General features: G+C 38.9%; 1 protein-coding gene across 1 annotated transcript in view; it reads right to left on the bottom strand.

The window, feature by feature from the left end:
- Positions 1 to 1,637: 1,637 nt before the first annotated feature.
- Positions 1,638 to 12,040, bottom strand: part of SRPK1 (SRSF protein kinase 1) — an 87,258-nt gene continuing 76,855 nt past the window's right edge. The window contains exons 14-17 of the mRNA XM_090282292.1: positions 7,060 to 7,129; positions 3,981 to 4,073; positions 3,577 to 3,648; positions 1,638 to 2,322 (exon numbers count right to left, since the gene is read on the bottom strand). Coding sequence (XP_090138418.1) covers positions 2,138 to 2,322; positions 3,577 to 3,648; positions 3,981 to 4,073; positions 7,060 to 7,129 — 420 coding nt within the window. The 3' untranslated portion in view covers positions 1,638 to 2,137. The remainder of the gene's footprint in view (positions 2,323 to 3,576; positions 3,649 to 3,980; positions 4,074 to 7,059; positions 7,130 to 12,040) is intronic.

Genomic DNA, 12,040 nt, shown 5'->3' on the forward strand with positions numbered 1-12,040 from the left:
GGCTTCTAATTCATCTGGCTCCTTAATGATGGGGAAAGCCCTTATTTTACGAGAAATGGTTCCAAAATGAAGTTACAGGTTTTCCTACTAAAACTTCTTTTCATGCCGATTGATAAAATGGGGCTTTCTATTTGTATTTTGGTTATTTCACCTTAATATCGCCATCAGAATTCCTGTAATTCCACAACTGTGATTTTACAGTATAGAAAATAATTCAGTTCTAATCTGCTATTGCTTTAGATGTGTGTGCATATATATATATATCGCTGAAAATCCGAAGATTAGAATTGCTGAAAGATCTTCCCTGCCGTTGTTTGATGCAATCTATTTATTTTCTTTATTCTTGATAGGTGCATAGATAGCCTCACTTAAAATTCTTTCTATAGGAACATGTCTGATTTCAGGACTGCCCAATCAAGGATCCGATGAATGCTGGCCAGTTACTCAGCCTAACACGTTTGAGTTAAATGGATTGCATAATTGTACCACTTTTTCCTTTGCCACCGTTGGTGGATAAATGACAGAATCTACATTCCAATTCCCATATAGGAAGTTGGCTATCCAAAAGTCTCATTGGTAGCTTTGCTAGTAGAGCCTCAAGGTGCACCTCCTTGGCTTCTGTAAATCAAGAGTCCTGTAGCCGCTTCCGGAGAAGGCTGTATCCCCAAGGCCCACTTGGTCCGAGCTGAACAAGTGGCTGAGACCTCTATCATGCCCCTTTCGCTTTGCAATCCGACCCAAGGAATACGCAGTCTAGGGCAAGGTCAAGAGACTCATCCTAAAATAATATTCATCAAGTCTTTTCTCATTAAAAAAAAAAAAAAAAAGAAAAAAGAAAAAGCCTCAAGTACATCTTAATCACCTCAAAATTGCAGTTAAAAACTTACACTATACAAGGAAATAGCAGCAGAGAATGGCTAATCTGCAACCAACCAACCAACAAGGAAACGAAAAACAAACAACCCCCCCCCCCCAAATAATGAAAAAAAGTGCCATCCCACCCCTTCCCTTGGTTCTTTTATCTTGGGGTTTCACTTAGGACTTGGAGCCTCTGAGAAAATGAAAAAGGCAAAGCCACAGAGGGAAACGGCTTCAAAGCTACATTTTGGACAAGGCAAAGTAAAAGCTGTCAGTAAGTTTGGGGGCTGTTTGTAAAAAAATAATGAATTCTAGGACATTTTCTTCTTAGATTGGAAATCCCTGAATCCAGATCTCCTTTCTCGAGTCATCCTGAATCCTTTAGTTACAGGGCAATAAACATAAGTGAAATGAGTCAAGTGCCAGCCAGGGATTAAAACAGAAACAAAAACAATGCAAACAAATAAAAAAAACCTCCAAACAACCAATCAAAAGAACTCTTCTGTTAGGGTAACATGAGACACATAGGAAAGGACTGTTTGCAGAACACCTGTGGTTCTGAAGAAATTACTAGTCAATGGTTCTGTTTTCGTTTCCATCAAAAATCAGACTGAAGTTTCAAGGCTCTTAGACTTATTAAAGGAAGAAAAGAATATGACAGTGTTTTGAACAGTGATAAAATGATACTCAAATTTGCTGTTTATACAGCTCATTTAAAAAAGACAGTAGCTTGAAAGTCGCAGGAAAAAATGTGAACATAGAGAACATAAACAATCCAGGAAGATGATGCAGCCCGGATACAGCACGTTTAATGTCTCTGCTGTACAGAGAAGTGACCCCCTGCCCCCTTCTCATCCTTATGCTGGCAGCAGGATATGCAACTAGAAAATTTGACTCTTAGAGTCAGTGAATAAAAGGATGAGCTCATATATCTTCATAGCTCTTTTTAAAAAGGCTGCTTATAATTTAAAGGATGTCCTAATGGAAAGACAAGGGTACAGGGCGAGAGGCTGTTCCACATTTTAGTCCGTTAGTCTTTGGCAAAGCCCAATCAGGCCAAATTCACCTAGGATGCCCAATGGCTGTGGGGGAACCTCCACAGGGTCAAGTAAGCAAACCCAAATGAACATGTTGGATTAAAAAACAAAAACAACTCCCCGCCCCTAGAAACCCTTGAAGGAGGAGCTTCACCCTGAAAAGGGAAGGGGAAACGCTTGGAGGGGCGGGGCGGAGGGCCGGAGGGTCAGCACGTGGTCTCTGCTGCAGTGCCGGGCGCGGCTTAGGAGCTGAGCCAGGGGTGGCGGAGGCAGTCGGCGGCCGTGGCCCTCTTCTCGGGAACCAGCTCCAACATGGGCAGTAAGAACTCGGTGAAGCCGGCTGCCTCTTCCTGAGACCACTCATACTTCTCCACTAGAACCTCAAAAAGGCCCCAGGGTTTCAGCTTTGTGATGTGTTTCAGGTCACCTACGGTAGAAACAGCACAAAAGAAACTGACCAACACAGACACGTGACAAGACTCTGTGGAAATCCAGGAACTAATCCAGGTAACTATGAACAATCAAGTTTTGCCATCAGAATCTAACCCTCCATTTACAAAGCACCTCTCTTCTCTGCTGCATTCCTTGGAAATAAGTGCTTCCATTTTTTCATGAGGGCCTAAAACTTTAAGAAAACTTGTTCACTTCACCATTCCAGGATTTTAGCCCCAGTCAAATTGGGTAGGCTATCGGGAACAGGTATCTACTAAAATGAATATTCTGGAACATCAACCTATTTTTCACTTGTTTGATGTAACAGTTTTTAAGAACGACTAAGTCGATTATCAGCGGCTTATTAAGGTAAATTGCTGCTTTAAAATTTTTTCTTATACAACACTTATTTCAAACGCCTTCGTGGGCAGTGTGTGCCTATCCATTCGCTACTTGGTACCGGCATGCCATTAATCGGATGTTGCACACAATGAGGAACTCTTATGAAGCACTTCACCATTTTCCTGCCCAAAAGAGGAACATTAAGAAATATTTCTGAGTATGTTCATTGTCAGTGTTGAGGAGTTTTCTCAGCAATAGTGTACAAGTTGTGAGAAAAAAGGGAACCATGGCAAAAAGGAAAAAAAAAAAAAAAAAGGGCCAGTTTCTAGTCCCTTCTAAGCCAGGTTGTCACATTTCAGCTTTTAACCTTTATTTGAAATGCAGAATACATATTTAAATATGCCAATATATATTATCAAGCCAGAAATTTGGGTTTTATCTTTGTTTCCTTTACTAATAAGTGATAACAAACTTATGAAACTACAAAGTGTAAAATTAATTCACATGACTGACGTGTTTAAGTGACTGTATTAGGTGTCAATGCTTGCCCTTTGATAGAGGCAGTTCTTAGGCCAAAGGCTAGCAAAAATTTGCCCATTTCCCAGAAGTGCTGTATAGAAGTAATCAATCAAATTGTGTGCCAGGTACCATACACACATGAACTAATTTAATATGACATAAACACTATTATCCCCATTTAGAAATCAGAAAACTGAGGTGTGTCAATGGCCCCTTAACTAGTGGAGCCTGGCTTCAGTTTCTGCTCCTGACCACACTATTGCTCCTCTGCCAAGTAGACCGTTCTTCTGTAGGTGCTGGGAACATGTACCCAGCTGTACTTACCTCGTAATTTTTAAACACTTTTGCCCCCTTAATGTCTAGGAACATACAAACACATTTATTTTACCTTTTTTGGTGAAAAACTCCTTGGAATATTTTCCTGCCACAATGAGCTTGCGAGGCACCTTCCCCAGAAGTTCTATGATCAATGCAATGTGATCTGTATGTTTCAAACATTTCAAAAGGGGGGAGAAAAGACATACATAATAGGAGTAACAGATACAGTTCTAGACATTGGCAGAAAGAGTAGCATGCACACCTCTTTGTAAAGCATTTCAGGCTTGTTTTCTGTCCTAAGTGGGAAGAAGAGGACTCTATCCATCTAATGGAGAATCCAGAAAAACCATAAAAAATCAGGTGCCCACTCCAGTGGCATTTGAGCAATAAGTAAAAACAATCTTGATGTGAATGCTCTGCTTCCTGAAGTTGTAGCCCTGGGGCCTAGATGAAAACTCATGTTAACAATACTACCTCTGTGATTGAAGAAGTCCTGTGAATATTTCCCACTGAGGGCAAAGCGTCTTGGAATTCTGCCTATCAGCTCTATAATGTGCGCAATGTGGTCTAAAATAGAAGGGTAAGAAGAACAGGATCAAGGACAGGCTTATATAAAAGAGGTTTGTCTATGAATAGCTTTTCAAGGACTAGCTGTTTAAAAGTAACTACAAATAAAACCAAGGCTACTCAAGGGGAGACTGGGAAGGCCAAGAATTATTTCAGGTGGCTGGTCACCTGATAGTAGCTGGCATGTCCCTTATGGAGTTTAGAGGCTTATCTACACTTTTATTTCTATTTTGTCTATATACCTAAGTTCAGGTGGGATTTTTAGGAAAGGTAAAAAAATGTAACAATGTGCTTTTAAACATTCTAGAACTATTGTTTATTTATATAAATGCTCATGGTGATTAATGCACTAACATATGATTATATGAATTTTTCACAATCACCTGGTACAACAGGCCAAAGATTTATACACCATTTTAAAGGTGATAAAATGGAACTTCAGAGAGAATGGCCTACTTGAAGCTATAGGGCTCATTAGAGCTGGAATGCAAACAAAAACCCATATCTAAGTCTAGTACAAAGTTGTGTGTGTGTTTTATTTTTTTGAAAGATAAATCACATTTTTAAAGTAAAACCAAGCATTAAGTTTTAAAAGTATAGCTACCTGACTATTGGTATGCCACTGAAACGTCCAAGTCACGTAGTGCCCGGTACTGCCACAGCATAAATATGGACTGTGAACACTAACAGGGACACGTGCAGGCTGTCAGCGGGAACTGGGACCAGGCAGCATCCACACTTACAGGCAGGCAACAGAAACAAGGAGTATGAAGAGGTATGATGGCTCCTAGCCACAGAACTTTATAAATGAATTTAATCCTATAGTCATAGAATCATCAATGTGAAAAAAAGATTACTTGAAAGTTCTAATAACGTATCTTCTAGGGGAATAATATGCTAGACAGCCATATAGCTGGGCATTTGTGAAGGTTTCAGGTCACATCCGTTTCTCATGTAGAGAACTTACTGGTGACTTTTTAAAAGGGGTTTTACTATACGAAGTCCCTATAACCTTTGGGCAGTTTTAATTGAATTTATGGCTTGGTAACAAGTACTTTGCTGACAAAAAATTTCTGCCAATTTTAGGCAGGACCTATGAATAAATATCTTTGTATAAATTCTTTGTGAGACTATAGTTTATCTTACTGTAAACTTCCAAGTAAAACATTCTTTAATATTTTTCCTATACCAAGGAATTATTTTTCCCTTGAAATTGTTATTTCCACTTAATTCCAACAACCTATCAACTAATCGTTGGACTGATATATTTGATAGGCAAAATGATTATCAAGTATTATTCCAAGAGCCAGGGCTGTGGAGTGTCAACATTAACAGAGTACGTGCTACTCAGGCCCCAGTCCTATTGTAACTTGCAACAAACTGCATATACTGGGCAGGGGTAAGGGTCTGCTTTCTTTTTGCTCTTATGGACCAAATTGTAGCAGTCTGAGGTTTCATCTAAGAACTGTCAGTATTGACTGGTACTGGAAGGAAAAATTAGGATCTAAATATCTAGGGCAAATGGTTCCCCTTTGTCCCTTACATTTCAATTTTCAGGTTTGGTAGCATAAGGTCCTACACAATATAATGCTAGCCATAATATGTGTTCTGTACCACACACTATTTATAGAGTCTAGGGTAGTAAAGAGAAGAAAATTAATTTCCCTTCTAAACAGATATAGTAGGACATTTCTAAAACAATATAAATCTACAGCCCCAAACTTATAACCCAGAAAAAAGGCAAGCAGAGAAGAAGAAAATCAAGTGTATACAAAGGTCATAATTACAGTATTTCCTTACACAGAGCTTAGGCATAGAAAACACGTCCTAACTGCACCCACTATAATAGACACTTGGCTATGGGAATTAGTTAGCACAGCATCTTCTGAACAGTACTTGATAGGAATATCAGTGGCCCTACCAACATTGCCTCTTAGTATCCCAGAGGACCACAGTTTGAGAAGTAAAAAGCATTCTTGTTTCTATAGAGCATAAAACCTGATATCCCAAAGCATCAAGGAAAACACAGAAAGTAAAGGACTTATTTTCCACAATGGCAGGGTACACTGCTACTGTTCTTTCAAAGTACGTAATCCCATTAATCTTGAAAACAAAAGCTGCCTAAAGTGCATAACAGAAGGTAAAATATTTAATAGTTTTTTTTCATTCACATTATTACCTCATCTAGTTATTGGGATGCTACCATGATAGGGGGAAAAAAATCATACATTCAGCTGTATGCTTTTATAGCCTCCCAAAGGAAATGACATTTTGGGCTCTTCCCACTGGTCATCGCAAAATGTAAATTAATATTTTTTCAAAAATTTATTTTCAGAGAGAGGGAAAGGGAAGGAGAAAAGAGAGAGAAACATCAATCGATTGCTTCTCACATACTCTCAAATGGGGAGCTGGTCCTCAATCCTCTGAGCCATACCAGCCAGGTCTATAATCTTTTGTTTTAAAATGGAATTCTAAATGTTAGTATAATTTACAAAGAAAAAATATGGATCAAATTTTCATAAAGAGGAAAAAAGAATGCTAAATGTTAGAGAATTTATATAGACAAATTAAGATACAGTCTCTGCATTCATTAACAGTATGTTTGTATATTAACATTATTAATTTCTAAATAAAGTTGGAGGTATAACTGAGCAACAAGTTGATAACAGGTAAATTCAAACTGAGTAAATAATGAATCACCACTGATTTATATTGGAAGGAAGATAACTAGATGTTTTAGGAGAATGCAAATTTTAGTTTAACCAATTGTGGCCTCTTATCCTCATATAGGGTTCTTTAATATCTATTATAAAATATCTAGTTTATCTAATACATAATATAAAACATCTTATATTTCTATCTTTTCTGGAATTTATATATACTTAGTCCTGAAGAACCTTGGTCTTCTTGGTGGGCTAACTACTGATGTCAGCCACATGTGGGAGGTGTAACTACCACACAAACATCCTCAGTTAAGGAGACTCACCTTCATCTCGAGTGTACTCTTCCCCAGAATGAGGTTCAAACAAATAGTCACCTGTGGCCAGCTCAAAGGCCTAAGAAAAACAGGATAGTGTATGAAAGCATTAAAAAAAAAGTCCTTTGGGAAGCTTATTTTTATTTGGCTTAACATTAAGTAACCTGCAGATAATCATTAAATCAAATATCTAAGAAATTATTCCTAAAGAGCTTTCCTTGTACAACTGTTATCTTTAAAAAAATGGAGCAGGAAAATAGCAAAAACTCAGTTAATATCAGTATGTGGAGGATCCCATGTCCTCCACCCCCTCACTTCCCTCCAAATCAGTAATTCAGATCCCAAGTTCTTTTGCTCAGAGGGACACATCTGGATAATAAGGTGACTTTAAGTTATTAAATTTTCATGAGATGAGCAGGTTTAATTTTCTTACATTATAATTTTACATGGCTAGAAACTGAGATTCTATATCCAAAATTGAAACAAAAAAATTCAGACATTTTTCTACCTATGACTCTTTAGTGTTTGGCAAAAAAGTACATTTTAAAGTTTTGCTTTGGAAAGCACTCCTTAAACTATCCCAGATAGAGTTCCCAATTCCTAGTCCTACAGAATATCAGAGAAAGATGAAGTGTAAATGGGGTCAGGAACCACTCAGCTGTGTGACCAGCAGGTTAGCGTTCACCAACCAGGAAAAAAAAGGCACATGTCTTCTATCACAAGAAAACCTCATATAAACGGTGTTCAAGAGTGTCTGAAAAGTGATTTCCTGTGGAATAAATGCCAAGCAGTATCAAAGGACAGCATCTGAGTGATGGGGCAATATTAACTTTTCATTGATTATAATGGATTAAAAAAAAATCAAACAGTTTTAAAAGAACCTTATTGATATATAAGTGCAGTTATAAACAAGTGCTAGTTGTGGGTCAATTTTGATTGAGTTGATGGTACTAAGTGGTCCAGACAATTTTAAGAGGTGTGGGGTGGATTTAGTTGGGGCACATTCTCAATCTAGACCCATATTTTGGTCTCGGTGGCTTGCCTGTGTCAGATTCTGCAGTTTCACAACAAGACAGCCTTTCTCAAAACAGTGTTACATGGGCTGTACTATCACCCAGAGTAAGGCCACAAAACCAGAAGTTTTACGGTTACTTCTAAAACAGTGGTTCTCAACCTTCCTAATGCCGTGACCCTTTAATACAGTTGTGGTGACCCCCAACCATAAAATTATTTTCGTTGCTACTTCATAACTATAATTTTGCTACTGTTATGAATCGTAATGTAAATACCTGATATGCAGGATGTATTTTCATTGTTACAAATAGAACATAATTAAAGCATAGTGATTAATCACAAAAACAATATGTAATTATATATGTGTTTTCCGATGGTCTTAGGTGACCCCTGTGAAAGGGTTGTTTGACCCCCAAAGGGGTTGCGACCCACAGGTTGAGAACTGCTGCTCTAAAATGTCAGGGATTCTATGGCTTCTTGCTAGGCATAGCTTGTTTTACATTTCAGCAGTTCACTAGGAAACTAAACCACACTGATAGAGCAGATAATGGTGTTACAGTCCTCTTAATTATCCTGAGGTTTATAGTCCTAAGGCAGAACAGAAACAAACTGTGATTCTTATTCATCAACATTTGTTAATCTCTTCTGAAATCAGTACTTTAATTTTTCAGTCTCATAGTGGGAGTTCAGTAAAGATACTGAAATTAAAAGTTCCAAAAAAAAAAAAAAAAAAAAACAGAAACGTTTCTAAAACTTAAATTTTCTAATTTTTTCCACCTACATACTTACATCAAAAGTTCTCCAAGAGAACTTTATTTTCGAAACATAATGTACTTGCTAAGTAGTTTTACAAACAAGATAACAGCATAAAACCCACACCAAACCAAATGATCATGTTAGAATCAAAACTAGCAGGAGCTCTAGATAATAAAACACCTAGTTGAACACCCGTCCTTTACAGATGAGAAAACCGTGACCAAACGGAAAGACAAAGCCCATCTCACAGCCCGGGGCTCTCAATTCCCACTCCCATGCCTGTCTCACACTGACCAAAGAGCCTGTGCCACATCACTCAGGGCAACAGTGACAGACACAGGCAAAATCAGTTATAAAATCCAGTGTGCTGGCAATTCCAGACAACGGAATTACACCATGCTAAAAAGATATGAGCTATCAAGTCATGAAGACATGGAGGAACCTTAAATGATTATTACAAAGTGAAAGAAGCCAACCTAAAAGGCTACAAACTGTATGATTTCAAGTATATGATACTTTGGAAAAGGCAGAACTATAGAGACAAAAAAAGATCAGTGAGGCCGGGACTGAGGGGAGGGGAGGAGGGGAAGAGGGATGAATAGGCAGAGCACAGGATTTTTAGGGCAGTGAAATATTCTCTCCTACTATAAGATCCACAGAGTGTATGGAGAATTTAAAAACATCCATTCTTTCCTGATTCTTGATGTTCTTCACAGAACATTGCCTTTATATAACTGCCCTTCTAAGCTTTGTAGTCTCAATCATTAATGGTGTAGGTAATCTCACAACTTGTTTCTTTACCTCTCAGAAAGGGTCCCAATCTTTCTATCAATTAATTACAGTGGATGCCGGATTCATCTCTCCAGGCACTTCTGATATTCCAGGATTTATTTTTATTCTTTGAATATGGCCAAATTTAAGGCAACATTTCTATATCAGCAAAATGAGAGTTTAGGGGGGAACTTGGGGCTCAAGTTCTCACAAAACTGTCTCATGTTAAATAAAATAAGTGCTCTCCCTCCCAGTCAAGAAAATTCTTGCATGTGATCTGGTCCAAATAGGGGGCAAGGCTGATCCCTCTTTGATAGTTTTTTGGCCTCACTTCTTAAGCCTTACACAGTAAAAACTATGTTAAATAGCAAGCAGGACCTAGTGCCCTCAAACAACTCACTAATAGGAACCACTTATTATCATAATAAATCAGGTGCCATCTATAAACTACCTATATTTTGTAGTTGGTGATATCTCATTTATTTTCTCTAACAGATCAATTCGAATCAAATTCCTCAAATTCACAGCTTTGAAGTATGGCAAAAAGAAGTCAATTTTACTCCAATGTTTTTTCATCTAGTGTGTACAACACCAAATCTTACTTTACTTCAAGCAGTCCTCCACTCTAAAAGACAATGACATGCCATAATAAAATGACTTATGTAGTCACGTCTTATTAACAACACTGTTTTAACTTTTACTGTGAGCGTAGCCAGTGGGCTAGTTATTAATAAGGAAGAAAGTGAAGGGAATTGGACCTTATTGAGCCTAATGGGCCGGGGAGCATGAGCCTGTTTGCTTTACCAGGAAGCTACACCTTCATACACTCCAGGGGATCACAGCATTGCCCCACCACAGATTAACACCCCTGCCTCCTCCACTCCAGTACCAGCTCATTGGGGGGAGCAGGTGAAGGTAAGCACATGCACAACAGAAGTCAAAATGGTGCTGGGGGAGGTGCTTGACAATAGAGGCCTGCCAGTCTAACCTGGGAAAGGGATCCGTTGGCAAGGAGGGTGGACCCATCAAAAGCCTGCAAAAGCTTGCGAAGTTGATTGGTTATTTTGAAAAAGCACCTGGCCCATCCCAAGCCTAAGATAATATAACCCAGCTTAACAAAGATCCCCCTCCCCCTCCTGAAGAACACACACACTCGCTGTTCCTTTGCACGCTCTCTCCATAGTAACCATGTGCTCTAGCAGCTGCGCAAACACAGGCACAGGCGGGAGCCTGGGCTCAGCAGCACAGCTCGGAACAGTGCTAAGCTACCTGGATAGGGACTGAGACCGCTTAGCAGCCTCCTGAAACAGAAACTCTTGGACACTAGCCTTTGTTTTGGCCTTCCTGAGGACACGGGTGGACTTTTTCCATGGCAGGATGGACACTGGGAACCCAAAGGCAGCCTTCTAAATCTGAAGGCAACCTGAATAAATCTTGCCACACCACAATCTCCTGTGTGTGGGTCTGTGAAATGCTTTCCTTGCCATCCTGTGAAAGAGCCCCACTTCAACTGGCAAAATTACCTTAGGAACTACAGGAATGTAGATGTCAAGAAATCTGTGACTCAAATAGGTAGAGGTTTCTAACCTGTACTTTCTCTCAAGTTTTCCACACAGTTGACTATGAATACTAAATATTAATCAAAATGACAGTTTAATGTACATTTTGCTCAGTTAACTCATTATACAGTCCACAAATATTCATTAAGTACTGTTGTAAAATAAAGAATTTGTTTGGTCTTTTCCCCTGTGTCCTGGAGAGATCTTCTGAATTCTTGGGATTTCCAATGTTATTCATAGTGGAACCCAGGGGCACACTTAAATTTATCGGGATGAGGCTGTGAGTCATTCTAGCAAATTATTTAATCTGAAATGATAGTGGAATCCCCAAATTTGCTGCCAGTTGGTTCGAAGTGCAGGTGGTCTATGAAACTCAAGAGCTTTTGGCTGTTTGTAAAGTGATGTGGAAACTATGCCCTTAACTTGTGAAGTCTGCACCAGAACTGCATTGCAAACACCCACTCAAAATGTCCGAGGGCTTTAACCAGACACTTTGCTGTATGTAATACCATGATTCCTGCCAGCATGGCACTTAAACCTAGGGAACAGAAACAAGCAAATACACAAGTAAAGAGTACACTTCATTTCAGTAAACAATGTAACATATTCCAACATGAGGCTATTTGTTGGAAATCATTTAGTATCAGCTAAATTAACCCACTTGAGTAGTTGCCAAGGACAAAGCAGCAACCTAGGAATCTACTGATGATTGAGCTTCACATCTAATGAGGTACGAAGATGTCTGAGTAACTGCTGAATTGTACAGGCTGAAACAGTGTCCAAGGGTTTCCCTACTCTGAAAATAAAATCAGAGTTGATAGGCAAGGGTATCTGTAACCTAATCAGAAGCAACACCACCTCAGAGCAGTTGTTTTCAATCCACCTCCACA

The sequence above is a fragment of the Furipterus horrens genome, unplaced genomic scaffold, assembly GCF_987537825.1.
Source record: "Furipterus horrens unplaced genomic scaffold, mFurHor1.1.pri manual_scaffold_6, whole genome shotgun sequence".
NCBI lineage: Eukaryota > Metazoa > Chordata > Mammalia > Chiroptera > Furipteridae > Furipterus > Furipterus horrens.